The following is a 22,731-nucleotide window of genomic DNA, read 5'->3' on the forward strand; positions in this document are numbered from 1 at the left end:
TTCTTCTTCTGTGTCTGTTCTTGGGTTTGTGTCTTCTATTTCTCTTCCTTGTATCAGTGTCTCCTCTGACTTTCTTGTTGAGCTGCTTGTCTCAGTTTGTTGGGTTTTTTTTGCATGGTTTCTTGATGTTGGTCCTCTTCTTCTGGGCTGGTTATCTGTTGTGTCTCTAGTTTTCTTTTTTCTTTCTCACCCCTCCGTTCCCGTGGCTTTCTTTATCTTCCAGCTGGGAGCCCTGCTGTCGGGCCTCTCTCAGCTGTTAGTACTGTGGAGTTTCACTCCACAGCTGGTCCCCCTCCCGTCGGTGTTCTCCTTGTCGTCCGCAGTTGCGCACCCCTGTTTGGCTCCGTGAGCCATTTTTGCATTCCTGCGGTCAGTGGGTTACGACCCTGCGGGGTCTCCACTAACCTCGGGGAGTGGGCTCCTCTTCCCATGGCGGGTCCCTGCTTTTTCGTGCAGGTAAGGCCTTCACCTTTCTCTTCCGACATCTTCTTTTCTTCCCGTTGTTTTTGGCTTTTCTTTCTTAGGTGCCATTTTCTCCACACCTTTATTTCTTATTTGTTGTGATTTGTGTGTCTGGGGCTTTGCTTTTTCTTCACTTTTTTCCTTCTTTTCTGGAGAGGGCTGGTATTCTCCTACCGGCCACTACTCCATCACATGACTCCTCCGAGCACCAAGTTCCTTGAAGTCCACTTAACAAGGCATGCATCCTGGACACACATCAAACGTCATTAAGGGGCAACAGTGACTGCCCTTCCAGAGAAAAAGAGGGCAGGGAAAGCCATCAGCCTGTTAACTTTCTACAGGAGCTTAATCAAGAATATCCTGGCCAACTGCATCACAGTGTGGTACAATTGCAAAAGGGAGTTGGTTCAGAGGACCCCAAGAGCAACAGGGAGGATCACTGGGGACTCCCTCCCCCCAGTGATGTGACCTACCGAGATCACTGTCTGAAGAGGGCATGCAAAATCATTGAGGACCCCTTCCACCCTGCACACATCATCTTTCAGTTACTCCCGTAGGGGAAGAGGTGCAGGAATATCAGAGCCAGCACCACCAGACTGAGAAACAGATACTGCTGAATGATTGATGAACTGCTCACACTAACCCTCTGAGACTCTACCATTTATTAAACAATATAAATGTACACCATATGCATCGCTTGTCTGTAAGTGTGTTATGTCTGGTTGTGTGTCTGCATGTTTTGTAGAGGACCGGAGAATGCTGTTGTACTTGTACAAATGGATGATAATAAACTTGAAATGACCACTCACTTGCCGGGTTTATCCAACAATCCTCCAGTGGAATTCTGGCAACAGAGTAGGATGTACTCTTGAAGGGCTTCTTGATGAAACATCCAGTGTGTCATACTGAGAGTATTTTTCCCTACAAAAAACATGACAGCAGAGTAGACTTAGCACACAGAGCTGAAGGAGCAAGAGAAGGAATGTGACTATTGAAAGACATTCTGATTTTGAGGTACCAATGGAATAGAATTTCAGAAACAATTCTACACTCCATATTGTTTGACCCCGCTTCAAAAAAAAAGACTGCACTTCTGTTGTAGATTGCACGCAATTCTCCCGTCTGCACAAAAAATGTTCACAATGCTGAGGTCCAATTAGGCTGTGAGTAGCTTTAAAATAGCTCAAATCCTCCTTTTCACTAAGCTTATGCCCACTTCTGTAACAACCCCAGAGTTATAGTCTTATGGAGCAGAGAAGCTGGCCCCCTCAGCCGAACTCATCCATGCTGAGCAGGTTGCCCATCTGACCTAGACTCCTTTGCCTGTACTTGCCCCATATTCCTCTATTCCTTTCCTTTCCATGTACCTGTCTGAATGTCCTACTCTAGGGAACATTGTGAACATTCACCTAATCTATTCTCAATTTTATAAACCACCTCCATCAGAGAAAAGGTCTAGTCTATCCACCCATTTCTTACGTCAAGCCCTCCAGTCTTGGTAACACCCTTGTGAATCCTTTTTTTGAAATCTTTCCAGCTTAATCTGACTTTTCCATTGGAAGGAAACTAAAACTGCAGTGTCCAAAAATGAGCTCTTACTAATATCTTGTACAGCAATAACATTATGTCCCAATTCCTACACTCAATGCTCATGAAGACAAGTGTACCAAACGACTTCTACGCCACCTTTTCCACCAATGTCGTCACTTTCAGAGAATCATGTATCTGTATCCTCAGTCTCTGCATTCTAAAATACTCCAGGACCATATTTCTTCCTTGTACAGGCCGTGCTCTGGTTTAACACACCAAAATGTAATACCTCGCACTTTCCTGAATTAAACACAATCTGTCATTCCTTGGTCAAATGGCTCAGTTGATTAAAAAAAAACTTCCATACCACAAATTTTAGTGTCATCTGCAAACTTACTGACCATGTCGCCTACAAAAGGACTGACTACACTATTGCAATAATATTTTTTTTCTATCTACCTCAGTGGTTCTTAACCTTTTTCTTTCCACTCACATACCTCTTTCAGTAATCCCTATGCTATAGATGCTCGGTGATTAGTAAGAGATTGCTTCAGATGGTATGTGGATAGAAAGAAAAAGGTTGAAAACCACTGTTTTAATCTTACCTAACTGACTCGTTATGTGCACAGTTTCAGAACTCCAAAGGAAATTTTTCTCAAGCAAAATATTTCAGTAACAATTGGGTCTAGAGCAGTAATTCTCAACCTTCCCTTCCCACCCACATCCCACCTCAAGCAATCCCTTACTAATCACAGAGCACTTATGGCATAGGGAATACTTAAAGTATGTGGGTGGAAAGAAAAAGGTTGAGAACCACTGGTCTATCTTATGTATATCTTATGTCTCTTTTAATTTAATTCAATTAGTTTACTTTACAAGTAGCTGTTTAGCTGGAGCAAGGAATTTTAGTACACACATATATTGTACTATGTATACGACGATAAATTCATTATCATTCTAATCCAGATTGTTAATATTAATGACAGACCATACCCTGCCACAAAGTATTTGTCACAAGCCTCCCGACTAAGACATTGTCAAGCTCCCTCGATCTTCTCAAATTCCAAACCTTTTTTTTATTTTTAAAACCCTCAATGCCTTGCTCTATCCATCTGCTAATCGAGTTCAGCAGACCCCAAGCTATGTTTATTGCTGGTTTCTTTTAGAAGCCCACCCTGCTCTTTAAAACCACCTCCATCATGACCCCCGACATCTCTGCCGATCATTTTCTTTCCTCATATGCTCCCAGCAAATATCTTAGAAATCTTAGTATTATCTCTTACGTTTTAAAACAAATTTAAAAAAACAGGTCAATTTGGAAAAACAATGGGTACCCTCATTTGACAATTTTACTTCCAGCGAACGTCAAACTAAGAGTTAAACACAAACATCAATTGATGGACAATCAATGTTAGACTCAAGTAATTAAATAGTAAAACTTATCTTTTTCAGTTGACAATATACCATGTTTAACTTGCCAAAGACTAAACAGGCAAATAATAATTTATAAATCTGCTTCATCTATTCATTAAAGTCCAAATTCTCTTTCTGGATATTTAAAAATTGTTTATAGTCCATTCATACGGTAGTTAATCTGTAATAAACATATGCGAGCTTACAGTACATTATGCTACTTAACAAATGGTTTTGTACTTACCCTCTATGTGTAGTGCACGGTGCAGAAGTGGCAAGAGTCCAGCCTGCCAGAATGAGTAACAACCATCCACCAACTTGTTGCACCGACCTTGAAATCCACCTTCAAAGCGCATTTGTCGACTTGTCACCCAGCGCTGTAAAATGACACAATTATATCATCACACTAACTTTCATATCACACCATTATTTTACTCACATCCATTTTTAAACTGATCCAGATTATGATCCCATGAATCATCATGTGAAAGAAACATCGAGTATTTACATGTCTGTTCTCCAACCATCGTCTCCTCCGCTCCTTGTTAAAGGACACAGTAAGCATCAGTGAGAAAGTGAAAAAGTTTTGAAAAAGTTTCCACAAACAAATAGGATTCAAAGAAAATGTTCAACCTCATAGCGCTTTTCCCTCTCTTAAAAAAGCACAATTGTCAAGGATAATGTGGCTTTAAATAGAACGGAATAATGTTGAAATTGTTCATTTGTTATTCTCTTACTCCACGCAATCTTTCATGGTCCTTTTATAACCTAACTATGAATTCTCTTACTGCCCTTGTAAGAACCTGGATCAGCCTAAATCAACCCAGCTCAGATTGCACTTTGTTACTGTACAGGGCAGAGTGCCCAGAAAAATTTGTAGGAAGGCGTCACTTCTAGGAAAAATATTTTTCATCAAGTTGAATGATTCTTTTTCGGAAAAATATGCTTCAGAGAAACATCTTAAATATCACCTGGGAAGATCGAGGAACTAACGTCAGCATGCTAAATGAAGGAAAAGCAACAACCATTGAAGCCTATGTCATTAAGAACCAACTAAGATGAAGCGGACAAGTTTTTCGGATGGAAGATGAACGTCTGCCAAAACAAATCTTCTACTCCCACCTTAAAGAAGGCAAAAGTAAAAGAGGTGGACAACAGAACAGATTCAAAAAAATCTTAAAATCCAACATGAAGAAATGTAACATCGACATCAATAATTGGGAAACCAATGCCAAGGACAGGAAACTCTGGCAAACCATTATTCGAGAAGGAACAGCAACTTCCAAAGCCAACAGATGTATAGAACTAGAAGTAAATGGAAAGAGAGGCAGCAACAACCAAAGCCTGATCTGCCATCTTGAACGACCTGTCCTGAATGAGGAAGATATTTCAAAGCCAAGATTGGACTCATAAGCCACTTGAGAGCCCATAAATAGATCAACGGAATGAAGTCCATCATCCTCGACCTTGAGGGATAGCCACGATGACTTTTGCTTTAAGATAATCCATCCATTTATTTATTCTTGTTGCTATTCACCAGAGAACAGTACAACACAAAAACGGACTGTTCAGTCCATCTGGTCTGTGCCGAACGATTTCTCTGCCTAATCCCATTGACCTGCACCCAGACCATGGCCCTCCATACCACTCCCATCTACGGAACTATGCAAATTTTTAAATGTCAAAATCGAGCCTGCAATCACTACCTCACATGGCAGTTCACAATTCTGATTGAAGTTCCCTCTCATGTTCACCTTTTACTTTAATGCAACCGCTGAAACCGTGTCTGCCTGTCCCGCATCGGACTTGTCAGCCACAAACGAGCCTGCAGCTGACGTGGACATTTACCCCCTCCATAAATCTTCGTCCGCGTAGCCAAGCCAAAGACTTATCATTAAGCCTGTAAGTAGATTTTTATATTAATTGACAATAGTATTCAAGCAAGTGTTGGAATCTATTACTAAAGGTGCCATACAGGACACTTGACATGGAAATAGTGTTGTTTTTATGAAAGACGGTATAATTTGCAGAATAGAGAAAGGTGAAACAGCTGATGTGGGGCATTTAGATTTTCAAACAGCCTTTGATAATGTCCCACAAAAGATTGTTAAATAAAATAGAATGTTGTGTTCATACTTTAGAGTGAGAACTGGTTAAGTCCGCATGGAAAAGTTAAGCGGGTCATTTTAGGTTGGAAGGCTGTGACTTGCAGGGATTGCTGCTGAGAATCCAACTGTTCACAATCTGCATCAATCACTTTAGATGAGGACACAGAGTGTCACTAACCAGGCTTGGTAATAATACATAGCTAGGTGATAATACACAGCTGGGTGACTGAGAGAAGCTTCAGGAAGGCAAGGGTTATATGAATGGGCAAAGATCTGGCAGATGGAACAAAACAAAACAAAACAAAGGACTCTACATCACCTTTGTTGACCTCACCAAAGCCTTCGACACCGTGAGCAGGAAAGGGCTTTGGCAAATACTAGAGCGCATCGGATGTCCCCCAAAGTTCCTCAACATGATTATCCAACTGCACGAAAACCAACAAGGTCGGGTCAGATACAGCAATGAGCTCTCTGAACCCTTCTCCATTAACAATGGCGTGAAGCAAGGCTGTGTTCTCGCACCAACCCTCTTTTCAATCTTCTTCAGCATGATGCTGAACCAAGCCATGAAAGACCCCAACAATGAAGACGCTGTTTACATCCGGTACCGCACGGATGGCAGTCTCTTCAATCTGAGGCGCCTGCAAGCTCACACCAAGACACAAGAGAAACTTGTCCGTGAACTACTCTTTGCAGATGATGCCGCTTTAGTTGCCCATTCAGAGCCAGCTCTTCAGCGCTTGACGTCCTGCTTTGCGGAAACTGCCAAAATGTTTGGCCTGGAAGTCAGCCTGAAGAAAACTGAGGTCCTCCATCAGCCAGCTCCCCACCATGACTACCAGCCCCCCCACATCTCCATCGGGCACACAAAACTCAAAACGGTCAACCAGTTTACCTATCTCGGCTGCACCATTTCATCAGATGCAAGGATCGACAATGAGATAGACAACAGACTCGCCAAGGCAAATAGCGCCTTTGGAAGACTACACAAAAGAGTCTGGAAAAACAACCAACTGAAAAACCTCACAAAGATAAGCGTATACAGAGCCGTTGTCATACCCACACTCCTGTTCGGCTCCGAATCATGGGTCCTCTACCGGCACCACCTACGGCTCCTAGAACGCTTCCACCAGCGTTGTCTCCGCTCCATCCTCAACATCCATTGGAGCGCTCACACCCCTAACGTCGAGGTACTCGAGATGGCAGAGGTCGACAGCATCGAGTCCACGCTGCTGAAGATCCAGCTGCGCTGGATGGGTCACGTCTCCAGAATGGAGGACCATCGCCTTCCCAAGATCGTATTATATGGCGAGCTCTCCACTGGCCACCGTGACAGAGGTGCACCAAAGAAAAGGTACAAGGACTGCCTAAAGAAATCTCTTGGTGCCTGCCACATTGACCACCGCCAGTGGGCTGATAACGCCTCAAACCGTGCATCTTGGCGCCTCACAGTTTGGCGGGCAGCAGCCTCCTTTGAAGAAGACCGCAGAGCCCACCTCACTGACAAAAGGCAAAGGAGGAAAAACCCAACACCCAACCCCAACCAACCAATTTTCCCTTGCAACCGCTGCAATCATGTCTGCCTGTCCCGCATCGGACTGGTCAGCCACAAACGAGCCTGCAGCTGACGTGGACTTTTTACCCCCTCCATAAATCTTCGTCCGCGAAGCCAAGCCAAAGAGAGAGATTTTGATGTTGGTACCCAGAAAACTTTGTATTCAAATTACAAAGTTCAGGTTCAGGCACAGCAGGCAATTAGAAAGGTAAATGTTTACTGCATGGAGACACGGTTGGCATAGGGATGGTTAGCTCAATGCCTTTACAGCGCCAGCGATCAGGACTAGGATTAGAATGCCATGCTGTCTGTGCAGAGTTCGTATGTTCTCCCTCTGTCTGCGTGGATTTTCCTAGGGACTCTGGTTTCCTCCCACCATTTGAAACATACCAGGGGTGTAGGTTAATTGGGTATAGTTGGCTGGCATGGGCTCGAGGGCTGAAATGCCCTGTTACCATGCTGTATGTCTAAATTTTTTTTTAAGTTTAAAAAAGAGAAGATTCGAGGACAAATCTTTTGACTCCAATTCTGCAGAGTTCTGGTGTGCTACATCAAGAATTCTCTGTGCAGGTCTGGTCACCACCCTGCCAAAGGAAACATTCTTGTAAGGAGGGAGAGCATTGCAGTCTCAGGTTTATTACTGGGATGCTAGATTTGTCATGGAGAGAGAAATAAAACCACTGAGACTACAATCTCACATTTAGAAGAATGAGAGGCAGTCTCATTGAATTGTGGCGAGGCACGGATAAAGTTTCTGCCAATGAGGGAGTTTGGAACCACAAGGATGAGCCTGGACAAGGTTGAGATGAAATTTCTGCACGCATAGAGGTGAACCCTTCAAATTGTCAATTCAAGAGAGCTGTGGTGACTTGGTTGCTGAAGGCAAGATTGGTGTCAAGGTAAAATATCAGCTATGACCTTTTCAATAGCAGAGGAGCAATGACACAATAAAAACTGGAAGAGTGATCAAATGCTACTTGTTTAGGGAGGGAGCAATGACACAATACCCCTCTTCTTTTTATTGTTTTTGTAACAGGTCATTGACCTGTAATATTGACACTGTTTCCTTCTGCAAAAGTGGCGTCAGTACACCAGAATTCTCTGTTGTTCAAGTTTCCTGTATCTGTAATTTTTCGAAATGCCTGCCAATTGCTTACAGATCAGCTATTCTTCAGATTTTGACCTGTCAACACTGAAGCCACGTTTGAAAAACAAGCCTTCCTTTCTGAAAACATCTACGGCATTTTTTTTTAAAAAAAGGCAGGAAATCCCCTCTTGCCCATCTCAAATTCAAGGGAAGCAGACTGTGTTTCTTGTGTCCCGGTTTATCCTGATGAATCTTGACGCTACTCCTCCTATGCCCCTTCTTTTTAAACTATTTTCAACAATAATGAGAAACAATCTTTTAGCAAGCAAGTTTCTGAGTGAGCACTCATTAAAATATCAGAGTTCTAACGATCCCTAGCTAACCTGCAAGCAGGTATGGTTAAAATAACTTGTGTGCAGGCTGTTAAAAGAAAGCACTGCCTCATTTCTTTCACAGCTAAACTTTCACGACTGTTGAATTTCATGAATAAACTTGAATGCTGTAAGTTGAAGTTCTGAGTAAAAGCTAGATGGTGCTAAATCTCAAAGTGAAAGCCAATAATTCAAACTTAGTATTAGGCAACACCAAATTATATTTAGTAACTTTCACATCATTGATACATTGTAAAAATTATGATTGAATATTTTTAATTCTGTACGTAAATTATTTGAAAATAAAATCAATCTTTTGTAATTCAAATAATATTAATGCAACAAATAAAATAAAAACCTGGCTGGATGTGCTTAGAAAACAGAGTATTTTCCATGATTTCAGAAAGGACTACAGCTTCATGCTAAAGTGAAAACATATTTTTGATATTTTGACTTGCTCAAAAAGGTGAACACATTCTTGCAGCATTAAAGTTCATTCTTTGAGAATGCTGTGCAATATCTAACCTAGCCAGCATCTATAAAAAGAGAATCAGTTAATGTTTCAGGTCTGAGACCCTTCATCAATACTGCGAAAGAGGGTAAAAACACATTGGTTTTCATCAGTGGAGTGGGGAAAGTGGGAAGAATAAATGAAATAATTTGGGATCCTGTGACGAACATTTCAAGTGTGATATTGTTCATTATTTCTCATTCCACATATTTCCTGACCAGCTGAGTTTAATCGGCACTTTTCATTTTTGTTTCTGATTTCCAATATCTGCAGGTTTCTTTTTATTTTCATTTGCTCAATTAAAGTAATTTGTCAAAGCTGTCAAAATTTGGCTATCTATTGTTTAATTATGGATAGGTTCTTAATTAACACGGGTGTCAAAAAGTTATGGGGAGAAGGCAGGAGAATGGGTCGCAAAGTAAAAAATACATCAACCATGATTTGATTGGCAGAGCCAATTTGATGGTCAGCACAGGCTAATTCTGCTCGCATGTCTTATGGTCTATAACAGTGGTTCTCAACCAGTTTCTTTCCACTCACCTCCCACCTTAAGCAATCCCTTACTAATCACAAAGCACCGACAGCAAAGGGGATTCTTAAAATGGGAGGTGAGTGGAAAGAAAAAGGATGAGAACCACTGGTCTATCTTCTTCTTTGGCTTGGCTTCGCGGACGAAGATTTATGGAGGGAGTAAATGTCCACGTCAGCTGCAGGCTCGTTTGTGGTTGACAAGTCCGATGCGGGACAGGCAGACACGGTTGCAGGGAAAAATTGGTGGGTTGGGTGTTGGGTTTTTTGGATAAATCACAAAGAAACTGAGAATTCATGGAGAGCACGAATTGAGAGAAAAAGAGGTTCCTCATATCCAATTTAAATGAATGTGGATTCTAAGTATCTAGTTCACTGACTTTCATCAACTCCAATTTAAGCAATGTCTCAGACTTGTACTTGATTTTAAGCTGCTGCATGTAGCAAGTCTTCCAATGACTAAGACGCTGACAGAGATGGCCAATTGTTATTGGGGATACACTATTTCTTCTACAAGTGTAATCTCTCAACAGGTAGCAGGACCTCAGTTGATCAGTGAAGCTCTCTGCAGAATCTCTCCTAAATTTCAGGTCAGTCACGCTGGAAAAGGAAGGTGCGGAGGAGCACAGCGGTGATTTGTTTAGAGGGAGCATCCAACTTACTTTACATCTCACAACACACATGTGCCTCTGACCACTTAAATAACTGGGTACACTGACTCAGGTAGATACTGCCTTGATCTTCTGCAGTGGGAGCTGTTCATTGATACAAGAATAATCGATACAACCAACACATTAAGTAATTCCATGGGGGGGGGGGGGGTTCAGTGACACAGCAGGAACTCTGACCATTGCTACAAGGTGAATTGACAAGATAGTGACAGACATCAGTCTCTATATCATTGAAACATTCTTGTGATATTAAAATTGAAAGGCTTTGTTATTGAATACTTGTATACACACACTGATAGATGTTATTGGATGGGAGCACTAAAGATGAAATATTTCCAAAACTTGGTTTCCATAATTTCAGTAAAACTAAAGTGACTTCCAGACTGGCGACTACATGATGTAGGAGGGGGTAGTTAGGTGCTCCAGTCAATTTTAAACAATTCCTACTTAATCATCTTTAACCAAAGTAGCTTAAACTTGGTCCCTTCAATATTTACCATCATTGCTTTTCCAAATGACAACAACCGGAGGAGCCAAAGCTGCTAAAAATGGTAAAGAGGAGACCACACCTCTGACTGCAGACTTCATCTCAGACATGTTGGAAAAAGCAAGCATGGACAATAGGTAACACAAGAAATAACTGCAGCATTGAAAGCGAGTCAACGACAGATCGATTCTAAGCTTGAAAAAGTCCTGCAGTCAATTTCAGCAATTGAAGCTAATTTGGAAACTGTGGAGGTTAGTTTGGTGTCTTAATGACAGCTTGGTCCTGCACACAGTCTGTGGAGCTGTCTTACCAAAGTACAGGCTTGTGAGTATTTCAAGTGGGAGACTAGAGGCACCATAATATGGTGATGCTCAAGGCAGGGGTGTCAAACTCAAATTCACGGAGGGCCAAAATTAAAAACTTGGACTAAGTCGAGGGCCGAACTAAATATTTATTGAAAATTTTCAACAACATCTGCATGTTTTCTCTTCTTTCAACATATGTAATGTTAAACTTTTTCTTATTAAAATAAATGTTTAATAATAGTTTTGGATAAACTTTCCAGAAGCATTAACAAATGAGAAATAAAATATTCAATAAATAATATTTCTCTATAGAGGATTTGTCAAATGTTGCTAGTGTGCTGTCGAATAGTAAAATCTGAGGGCTATTGAGAATGTGGGAGAATAACATGATTCCTGAAACAATCAAATGGGTGACTGATTGTGGCATGAACTCTAGCAGGGTTATTTGCCATGCCCTTTTTGCTCATTAGGCATAAATAAACTAGAAACTTGGTGTGAATCATTGTCTGCCAGCAACTCCAAGTTAGCCTCGAAGGAGGCTAATTTGGAGAGCAGGAGCAGATGCCAAAACGTTCGGATCTTGGGCTAAAAGGAAGATACTGAGAAAGGCAAGTTAATGGATTTCTTCTCAAATTTACTGTGTGGAAGTGTTTGGAGGAGATTTTTTTTTCCCTACTATGCTCGACGGAGCACACCCAAGCCAACCTCGGAACATTGTTCGCGTTCAGTAATTCTTTGTTTTCATTGCTATCAAGAGAAGGATCATGTTATTCATGAAGCTCATCAGAATAGAAATTTGATATATCAGAATCAACAAATTAGAATCTTTGAAGATTTTTGCTTTGAAGTTAAGGAGATGCGGAAAGGATATAAAGATGTTATGACTGAGTTATACAAGAAAGGATTAAGACCCGCTTTGTTGTACCGAGCCCGCCTGCGGATCGCCTTGGACGATGGCCAGAAGAAATTTTTGAATTCTGTGGATCAAGTTCACAAAGTTTTGACTGACTGCCTTTCAATTTCAATAGTTTGTGTCTGAAGTTGTTCTCATCTTGAAAGGGTTTTTTTTTGGATAATGAGAAGTCTGACTGCTCTTAATTGAAGGGTAAATTGACTTAATAATTATTCAGGTTTTTTAATTTTAACTTTGTTTATTTAGTTAATTTTGTTTTCTTTGATGTTAAAGAATTAAATAGATTCTATTAATATTATTTAATTAATGTTGTCAGTGTGGCCTATTTGGATTATTCATTTATTAACACAAGGGTTATACTGTATTGAACTTATTATTTGACCATGGGAAAGTAGGCCTGAGCAGTTAGTTTATTATATGACCATGGGAAAATGCAGTCAGCACTAAATAACATATATGCACTTAATCTATGTTTGGAAAATGTTATAATAATAAAATATAAGTTAAGTGTTCATGTTACTGAGCTTGGCAAGTAAGATGTGGATTTTTTTATAATGTAAGGAGCCTTCATGTTTGAATTACTAATGATTTGACGTTATTCTGAAGGTTTAAGGTTTAAAAACTTTGATGCTGTTAACGCATCTGCATATGATTTTTCATTTCAGCTGATAATGGGAATGAAACATGTTCCTACTGCACATGAGCATATATTGTTTATCTTTACAGCTAACTTCGTATTTTTCATTTTGGTTAAGGTTCCTTTTTCTATTGAATTCTTTCTTTCTATGGGAAAAATTATTTATTATAGCTCTTTGTATTAGAAAAATATTAAGATTTACAGTCGAACTGTGAGGGTTAAAATGTATTATGTGAGCTGGTTGGGAAGCATTTTTGTTTGGGTTTTTATTGGATTTGCAAGGTTATTTTTGTTTCATGGTTTACATATTCTGTGTTACAGCGTAGTTTTAAGGTGATGGCTCTTGGAATGGTGACAGACATAGTTGGATAATTTTCATAGCATTAATTAATATTAATTAAGACTCATTATTAACCCAATTAGGCTTATATCATGGAATATTATGTGTATGAATGGTACGATTAAACGCCGCAAGTTATTTGCTCATGTTAGGCACCTAAAGGCTGATATAGTTTTTCTTCAAGAAACCCATATGAGGAATTCTGATAAGGCTCATGTCTAAATGGAGAGGTCAATGTTTCATTCTTCTGCTGAAACTTAAAAAATCAGGGGAGCTTCTATTTTATTTAATCAAAACATTCAATTTGTACTGCATCATACTTTATAAGACAGACAAGATTGTTATATTATCCTTACAGGTAAGTAATTTAATAAATTGGTTGTTTTTGTATACGCCCCTAAAACCAACAAGCAGGAATTTTTAAAAAGATTTTTTTCACTCTACCTGATTTGTCAATACTTATTGCTATAGCTAGAGTTGCTTCCTACAAGAACCATTGAGATCTGACATTCTTGTGGCCAAGGAATGAGACTATTTCACCAGGAGTTTAAATTAATATAGAATCGGGCAAAACTCAATGTCAGGGATAGACAAGCAGTTGTGAGAAGTATCTGAAGCCAACGTGGAGGTAAACAGGAAATCTGCAGATTCTGATGTCTAAGTGCAGTTCACGAACATGCTGGAGAAACTGCTGGAATTCTCGAGAAGGGCTCAGGTCTGTAATGTCAATCACCTATTGCTTTCCATGGATACTTCTGTGCTGCAGCACGAGTATGCAGTCCTTCAGGCCACCTCTGTTAAAATTACGGCCGATCCAAACCAGTTCTGCTCAGGTTAACACGAAGCATGTATGACATGATGTCTACTTGGTGTTTGGGTCAGGAACACTTGTGAAAAGGCAGTGAACTTACTGCAGGGAAAAGGAGAAGGGCCATAAATGATGGTGAGTGTCAAAAGCAAGATTATCAGGAAGATCAGTCAGGCAGAATTTAAGCAGCTATGAAGTTAAAAGATAAACTTGAAAATGTAATATATGATACTTAATGATATATATTGGTGAGTGCTGAAATAGAAAACAATCAAAGATTGATACTTTCAGGATATAATGCAGGCAAAAGTTCAGTCTCCATCAATAGTCTCTTGTGTCTCCTCTCCTTGAACTGCTGCAGTTAGTGTGCCGAGGATTCAATGAGCCCCCATTTATCGCATATATAACCCTTAGAGCACACATGTCAAACTCTGGCCCGCGGGCCAAATTTGGCCCGAGATATAATTATATTTGGCCCACAAGATCATATCAAAAATGTATTAGAGGTGGCCCGCTGGCTGCCGCGCCAGTACAGCGCATGCACAGTAACTGCTGTGTCCCAGGGTGAGAGAGAGAGAGAAAAATCCTGGTCGTTGAAAAGTAGTGGTGGGTGGTTTTATAAGCACGCTGTCGTGTCCGCCCCGCCCAACCCCCCACCGCAGCGCAGCCTGGCCGGTGTCAGGGGAAGCCAAGACCGCTTCCCAGCGCCCGGAACCCCAGTGGCACAGCGTTTCTTGGAGCTGCAGATGGAGTCAGGACGCCGGAGGGAAGATTGGGGCTCCCCGCCGGGCGATGGGGGCGCCGGCCGCCCTGCGCCTTCCCACCGGACCAGCGGCGGGTTCCCGGAGTACACGTGGAGAGCGAGGCTGGTCGGGCAGGTAGGGTGGAACCTCCCCCGCCAATCTCGGGAGTGGAGTGGGCTGGATTGGGATTAGCCGCGCTCACCTGCTCCTCCCCCGCTGACCAGGATCCCAGTGCGGTCCTGAGCGTGGAGACTGCCCTGGAAAGGTCCTGGGACACCGGCACGGAAAGAAAAGGGGGTCTGGGAGAAACTCAGCAGATCAAGGGGGGTCCGGGAGAAATTCAGCAGGTCAAGGGAGGTCCGGGAGAAACTCAGCAGGTCAAGAGAGGTCCGGGAGAAACTCAGCAGGTCAAGGGAGGTCCGGGAGAAACTCAGCAGGTCAAGGGGCGTCCGGGAGAAATTCAGCAGGTCAAGGGAGGTCCGGGAGAAACTCAGCAGGTCGAGGGGGGTCCGGGAGAAACTCAGCAGGTCAAAGGGGGATCCGGGAGAAACTCAGCAGGTCAAGGGAGGTCCGGGAGAAACTCAGCAGGTCAAGGGGGGTCCGGGAGAAACTCAGCAGGTCAAGGGGGGTCCGGCAGAAACTCAGCAGGTCAAGGGGAGTCCGAGAGAAACTCAGCAGGTCAAGGGGGGTCCGGCAGAAACTCGGGGGGGCCTGACCTCGCCAGGACCGTTGCCCACTCCCCCTCCCTGCTGCAGGCCGACACGCGACTTACGGTGACGTGGCCGCTGATTCGCCGAGATGCCGCCCTGTAGCGAGAGCTGATGCCCCTGCACTGTCGTTGTCCAACCCGATCGCCCGCAAACCCCGCCCTCCCGCACACAGGCCTGAATAAGTATTATGAACTTTAATCTCAGGATAAAACGATCTTCCAATAGTTTCATGTCACAGTGATAAATATATTCCTGGTTAAAAATGGTCCTGCACCTCATTAGGCATAAAACTTGAAAAGTGTGTAAATCAAAGGATATCTGTACCAATGGAAAAAGGGCATGGCAAATAACCCTGCTAGAGTTCATGTCACAATCAGTCACCCATTTGATTGTTTCAGGAATCATGTTATTCTCCCACATTCTCAATAGCCCTCAGATTTTACTATTCGACAGCACACTAGCAACATTTGACAAATCCTCTATAGAGAAATATTATTTATTGAATATTTTATTTCTCATTTGTTAATGCTTCTGGAAAGTTTATCCAAAACTATTATTAAACATTTATTTTAATAAGAAAAAGTTTGACATTACATATGTTGAAAGAAGAGAAAACATGCAGATGTTGTTGAAAATTTTCAATAAATATTTAGTTCGGCCCTCGACTTAGTCCAAGTTTTTAATTTTGGCCCTCCGTGAATTTGAGTTTGACACCCCTGCCTTGAGCATCACCATATTATGGTGCCTCTAGTCTCCCACTTGAAATACTCACAAGCCTGTACTTCGGTAAGGCAGCTCCACAGACTGTGTGCAGGACCAAGCTGTGAAACTCTACCCTTCCCATCACTGGGAACGTGAGACAAATCCTGTCCTTTTGGTTGCTGCACTGAGACTCAGAGCAGAGAGGCTGCCATTGAAGAATGTTTTTGAGTGACCTGGGTAACTGGAGTCTGAATAGTACATTTTGGCACCCGCATTTTAGCACTTGCATTTTGGCAAAAAAAATCTTTGTAGCCCTTCAGACATTTTGGCGCCCACAGTTTGACGCTGGACATTTTGGTCCGGCTTCTCACCCCACTCACTGTCAAGTTGGCTGAGGTCCCACTTCACTGCCAGGCATTGCAGCACTGCCTGAACTCCTGGCATTTCAGAAACCCCTTCCCCCCAAGAAACCACTCCGCTGGCAAACAAGGGCCTTTTGGAGTTTCTAGAGCAATATATTTTAATTAATTTAATAAACCATCTCTAAAAATTTAATTATTATTTTTTATGACAACTGGATTGTTTTTAACAAGTGTTTTCAGACATTGTTATAATTTAACAAAACCCCTTATTTTTGATTTTTCTCTGACTGTTTTTAATAATTTAAATATATTGCTATAAGCTACAAAAAGCTCTTATTTGCTGGGGGAGTGGTTTCTGGGGTGGTGGGGGGGGGGGGGGTGGGAGAGAGAGAGAGAGGAAGTTTCTGCCACACTGGGGATTCAGGCAGTGTGGTGAATCAGAGTTCGCCAGTAGATGGTGAGTAGGGAGGACCAAAATGTCTAGTGCTAAACTGTGGCCACCAAAATATCCACTGCTGAGAAACTGGAAAATGGGCTCATGTATTGACAGACTGCCCAGATCTACAGCCTTTCCTCATCACCTTACGGATCACTGGGCTCTCCCTTCCCTCTCTTGACTGCATTCACGGGGAGTGTTTCTTAAACAGGGCTCAGGGAATTATTGAGGACCCTTACTATCCATCACACAGCATTTTTGACCTTCTACTATCAGGATAGATACAGGAGCATCAAAATCAGGACTTCCAGGCTGAGAAATAGCTTCTTCCTGCAGGCTCGGAGATTGATGAATGGTAGCTTGTAACCTCTTACAAACAAAACAAATAAATTATTCCAAAATATCTATATATTTTATATTGTTATGTTTATGTTATGATTATGAGCTGTATAGTGTGTGCACTTTGGTCCAGAGCAATGGTGTCTGGTTATACAAGTACAGTCAGATGATAACAAACTAGCACATGATGGAAGCCGCATTCTCTCACTTGCCCATAATTCTCTGTGGAGACAAGTTCATTGGACTCTAGTGGGATACTCAGGATGATGAATGTAAAGTAACTTCATGAATGTTGAAGAAGTGAACAAAGTTAGGCTGAGTGAAGAATAATACTGATAGGCAGAAGTAAAAATGCAAGTCACGCTGCAAAGGGATCTTAATTTTGAAATGAAGATTCTAAAATTCACCCAACAAGGAAACATTTGGGCATTGAGTCTTGTGTTTACAAGTTTGTAGTTTTTGTTTTAAGATACCTAAATAATAGAAATGTCCGGGCATGGGAGAGCTCTTCTGTCAAACAAATGGAAGAAGAGATGGCAGCCTATACACATACAACAGAAGTCAGGGTCTGGACAGTATGCCCACCATGGACCACATGGTCCCCAATGAATGGCTCACCCGCAAACTGTCAAGTTTCAAACCCTACAGTAGTCAGATTTGAACAGCACTGAAGAACTGTCATGACACAAACTATAACAGTAAGACAAATCAGATAACGGCACTGAGAATGAAACAGGTTTTTGATCCTATTGTCAAATCTCGCCTATTTTCATGCACTTGGCATCCTTTTCTGTGAAAGAAACAAAAGTCTTTGCCGTTGCTAAAAAGAACAGAGTTTCATAATTATCACAAAACATTTCCTCGAAATTTGTACCCAAGAGCCAAGGTTATTTTGCACAAGATAGCTTCTGACTTACCAGCAAAGCTTTGAGATCCAACATCCACTCCTTTTTAAGGATGACCATGGCAGCCATACCACAGAATGTGTATCCACCATGAGCTTCCATCCCAGGTACACCACCTATCCCACCTTCCCAGTTCTGACACCTGCAAAGGAATCGAGCATCATCATACAGGGAAAGTCATTTAGAATAGTCTCCATGCACTACTACTTCTGAGATATATTGATGTGATAGGTTGCAAAGCAATGCCCAATGCTCTGGGTTGGCAAACCATTCTCATTGACCAGTGATCCTTTCCAAACCTTTCCTTTGACGTAAATGATCAATCTTAACCACAAGTACAGGAAAATGGTCCAAATGGACAAAATCTACGTTTCTTCACTCTCACAGGCATGTTTCTCATTATTTGACTTAATTTGTCATCTGAATATCACATAAAAATGTCCGGATTTCAAACCTGGGTTTTAAAGTATGTATGCCTTTCAAAAGCCAACATCGTAATTATTAAAAGGCCTCTCAGGAAGTGTTTGCCTTTCCATGAGTGACTCCCATACATTCTAAACAATTGTAGAGGAATCAGCTAATTCTTATGTGCTTAAGGCTGCAGAAGGAAAATACAAACAAAAGAAGCCATGTTCCTGTTTTTCCATAATTGCTCTCATTAACTAGTGTATTGTTCACTGACTAATGGCACAATTTGAATAATGGAGAGGACCTTTATTCGGATCACATTCTCACCTGTACATCTTTGTCAGCTTTGAGAAATAAAGAAAACAACAAGATACAAAAATGATTTCAATAGTCATGGGACGCATTTCTGCAGAATCTCCATCTTTTCAACCAAATGGGTATCTGGCAAATAGTGTACACCAAGTAGATGGTCTAAATATTGCTCATTAATTTGAAAATAGTCTTTTTGTTACCCTCAATCGTTTAGACCAGTGGTTCTCAACCTTTCTCTTTCCACTCACATACGACTTTATTTAATCCCTATGCCATAGGTGCTCTGTGATTAGTAAGAGATTGCTTATGGTGGTATGTGGATGGAAAGAAAAAGTTTTAAAACCACTGTTTTAATCGTCCCTCCTTGACTCGTTATGTGCACAGTTTCAGAACTCCAAAGGAAATGGGCCAATGGCAATTTTTCTCAAGTAAAATATTTCAGTAACAATTGGGTCTAGAGCAGTGGTTCTCAACCTTCCCTTCCCATTCACATCCCACCTTAAGCAATCCTTTACTAATCACAGAGCACCGATGGCATAGGGAATGCTTAAAGTGGTATGAGTGAAAAGAAAGAGGTTGAGAACAACTGGTTTAGAAACAGCCCAATTTCGAACCATAGAATGCTACAGCATAGAAAACAAGTCATTTGGCACTTCTCGGCGCTGTGCCGACCATTATTCCACTGATCCCATTGACCTGCTCCCATTCCATAACCCTCCAGACCTCTCCCATCCATGTATCTATCCAATATATTTTAAAACAAGATCGAGCCTGCATTCACTACATCAGATGGCTGGTCATTCCATATGAAAAACAATGGAAATCTAGAAATATGTAGATCTTCATCATCTCTGAAAAGAAACATATCTACCTTATCACCCACTCAGGTGTCCCCTCAAACAGTGTAGGTGTGGTGATGTTTGTTAAGGATGCAACCGATGCCGCACAGTATGCACTTCTGAAAAATTGGAGAACAGCAAATTTGTGTCATGTCTTATTTAATCACCAGCGTTTAAAAACCAGTAGTGAACTTAACAGATACTTCTCATTTTCACTTCATTGACAATTTGTCTGATAGAAACGTTCTTTCCATAGAAGCTATAGCCTTAATCAGAAGGAAATCCGTTAAACATTTTGAATATCACCAGAGTTTAGCTTGATTCCTTTGTAATGTTAAAATCTACTCCATGATCTTACAAGCCCAGATAAGTCTCCAGTGTTATAAACTTTACTTCAAGTTGATTATTTACATCTTTTATGATTACAATGGATAATGCAATTCCTATTGCAGATGGATTTTTGGCTTCAAAAAATGTGTTTTTAAGAATCCTTCATTCTTATGCCCTTAGTAATCATATTGGCAATTCCAAAACAAATAAGAAATGTGCAATCTTTGCAGTAAATTCCCTCCATACTGTTCCAATAAACAGACGCTTAGACACATGTCCACAGATTAATGGCCATTCAATAATTATCCTCAGGGGAAAAAACAAGCAGCTTTTATTATGTCATCTGTCTGGTTACTCCGTCTTCTGATTAATCAAACACATTTCTTTAAACCATAATAATCATATTCCTTCATGGAATATGCATGAGCTCATTCAGAATGACGTAAGACAGTGTGACACAGAAATAAGTCATTCAATCCAACTGATTGGCGGCATCATTTATACTTTGCAGACATTCGTCTCTTGCATATACAAATCCACTCACTCATGGGAAACATGCAATTTAGTTCCCTTAACAAGTTTTGTGGCAAGTTCCATGACATACCTCCACTCAGGTAAAAGAAAGACTAATTTTTTGGTCAAGAAATTAGCTACAACCTCAAACCTTGATTAATCTCCATCAACCCAGTCGATTTGAATATAAAAATACCTCCATTAGGTATTCTCCAAATCTCTAATTTTCTGACGATGATTATATTTTAGTTCACCTATCATCCTTATTTAAAATGCTGGAGGAACTCAGCCAGCCTTTTCAGCATCCATAGGAGACAAAGATATATTGCCAACGTTTCAGGCCTGAGCCCTTCTTCAGGGAATAGGCAGAACCAGAAGCAGGAAATCTCAAAGAATACAGACAGTGCTGGCTGGGGGAGGCATCCAGACCAAGAAAAGATATTAATTACATATGAAAAGGGACAGGTAAGAATTTATCATTTTGTGCGAAAGGTGATGGAAGGGAGAGAGAGAGAGAGAGAGAGCTAGGGGAAGAAATGAGGCGCGTGGGGGGGGGGGGGGGTTGTTGAAGGGTTTAAAGAAAGCTAGAGAAGTTGATATTAATGGCATCTGGTTGGAGGGTGTCCAGTCAGAAGATGAATCTGGCAGTACATGAGACCACAGACAGACATGTGAGCAAGGGAATGGGATGGGGAAATGAAATGGGCGACCACTAGGAGATCCACACTATTGCAGTGGACAGAGCCTAGGTGCTCATGAAAGTGATCTCCAAGTCTGCGTCCAGTCTCTCCGATGTACAGGAGACCTCAACAGGAGCACAGATACAACTAAAAGAAGAGAATTGACAGACAAGAAAATAAAATATGAAACACTACAAACATATAAGGTGGAGAAGAACATAATGAAGACAAAACAGAAGTATTATGAGCTAGGAGAAAAAACGCACAAAATACTAGCTTGGCAGCTTGAGACAGAACAAACTAAAAAACGGTATTGGCATCAAAGAAAAAGGACAAACAAATTACATATAACCCAACAGAGATCAACGAAAACTTCAGGGAATTCTACGAACAACTATATCAAACTGAAAACGAAGGGAAAGAAGACAAAATAGATGAATTTCTAAATAAAATTGAACTACCCAAATTGCAAACAGAGGAGCAAAATAAATTAATAAAACCATTTGAAATAGAAGAAATACAGGAGATATTAAAAAAAACTACCGAACAATAAAACACCGGGAGAGGATGGACTCCCAATAGAATTCTATAAAACATTTAAAGACTTATTAATTCCTCCTCTCCTGGAAGTAATTTTTTTTTTTCTTCTTTGGCTTGGCTTCGCGGACGAAGATTTATGGAGGGGGTAAAAAGTCCACGTCAGCTGCAGGCTCGTTTGTGGCTGACAAGTCCGATGCGGGACAGGCAGACACGGTTGCAGCGGTTGCAGGGGAAAATTGGTTGGTTGGGGTTGGGTGTTGGGTTTTTCCTCCTTTGCCTTTTGTCAGTGAGGTGGGCAGATTGAAAAAACACAAAACATACCAGATTCATGCTCAACAGCAATAATTACAGTAATACCAAAGACGGCGAAAGATCCACTAACACCAGCATCATATAGACCAATATCTCTACTTAACACAGATTATAAGATAATAGCTAAACTATTAGCAAACAGATTGGCCGACTGTGTACCAAAAATAGTAAAACTAGACCAAACTGGATTTATTAAAAAAAGACAAACAACGGACAATATCTGTAAATTCATTAACTTAATCCATGCAGTACAAGGAAACAAAACTCCAACAGTAGTGGTTGCTTTAGACGCAGAGAAAGCCTTTGACAGAGTAGAATGGAATTATTTATTCAAAGTACTACAAAAATTCAACCTACCAGAGAAATATATTAATTGGATTAAAGCATTATATAAGGGACCATTGGCGAAAGTTACAGTAAATAGATATATATCAAACCAATTTAAATTAAGTAGGTCAACTAGGCAAGGATGTCCACTATCCCTTCACTGTTCGCTTTAGCTATAGAACCATTGGCAGAACTGATAAGAACAGAAAATAAAATAAAAGGGATAAAAATAAAAGAGAAGTATAAAATCAGTCTATTTGCAGATGACCTTATAATATACTTAACAGAACCATAAATATCAATAAAAGAATTACATAAGAAATTGGAGGAATATGGAGAAGTATCGGGGTACAAGATCAACGCAAATAAAAGTGAAGCAATGCCAATGAATAATGCGGATTTCACAAAGTTTAAGAAAGAATCACCATTTAGATGGCAAACACAAGCAATTCGATACCTAGGTATACAACTAAATAATAATCTCGGCCATCTATATAAACTAAATTATCAGCCATTAATGAAGAAATTACAAGACGACTTAGAACAT

General features: G+C 40.9%; 1 protein-coding gene across 3 annotated transcripts in view; it reads right to left on the reverse strand.

Moving 5' to 3' along the window:
- The window catches only part of fntb (farnesyltransferase, CAAX box, subunit beta), a 106,038-nt gene that overhangs the window by 10,371 nt on the left and 72,936 nt on the right, over nt 1-22,731 (reverse strand). For 2 of the 3 annotated variants that reach the window (XM_069917390.1, XM_069917392.1), the window contains 4 exons: nt 19,515-19,601; nt 17,936-18,065; nt 3,650-3,782; nt 1,272-1,383 (listed from right to left, as the gene is read on the reverse strand). In XM_069917390.1, the coding sequence (XP_069773491.1) occupies nt 1,272-1,383; nt 3,650-3,782; nt 17,936-18,065; nt 19,515-19,601 (462 nt within the window). The remainder of the gene's footprint in view (nt 1-1,271; nt 1,384-3,649; nt 3,783-17,935; nt 18,066-19,514; nt 19,602-22,731) is intronic. The other variant, XM_069917391.1, reaches the window with a different exon arrangement.

The sequence above is a fragment of the Narcine bancroftii genome, chromosome 2 (assembly GCF_036971445.1).
Source record: "Narcine bancroftii isolate sNarBan1 chromosome 2, sNarBan1.hap1, whole genome shotgun sequence".
In the NCBI taxonomy this organism is placed as follows: Eukaryota; Metazoa; Chordata; class Chondrichthyes; order Torpediniformes; family Narcinidae; genus Narcine; species Narcine bancroftii.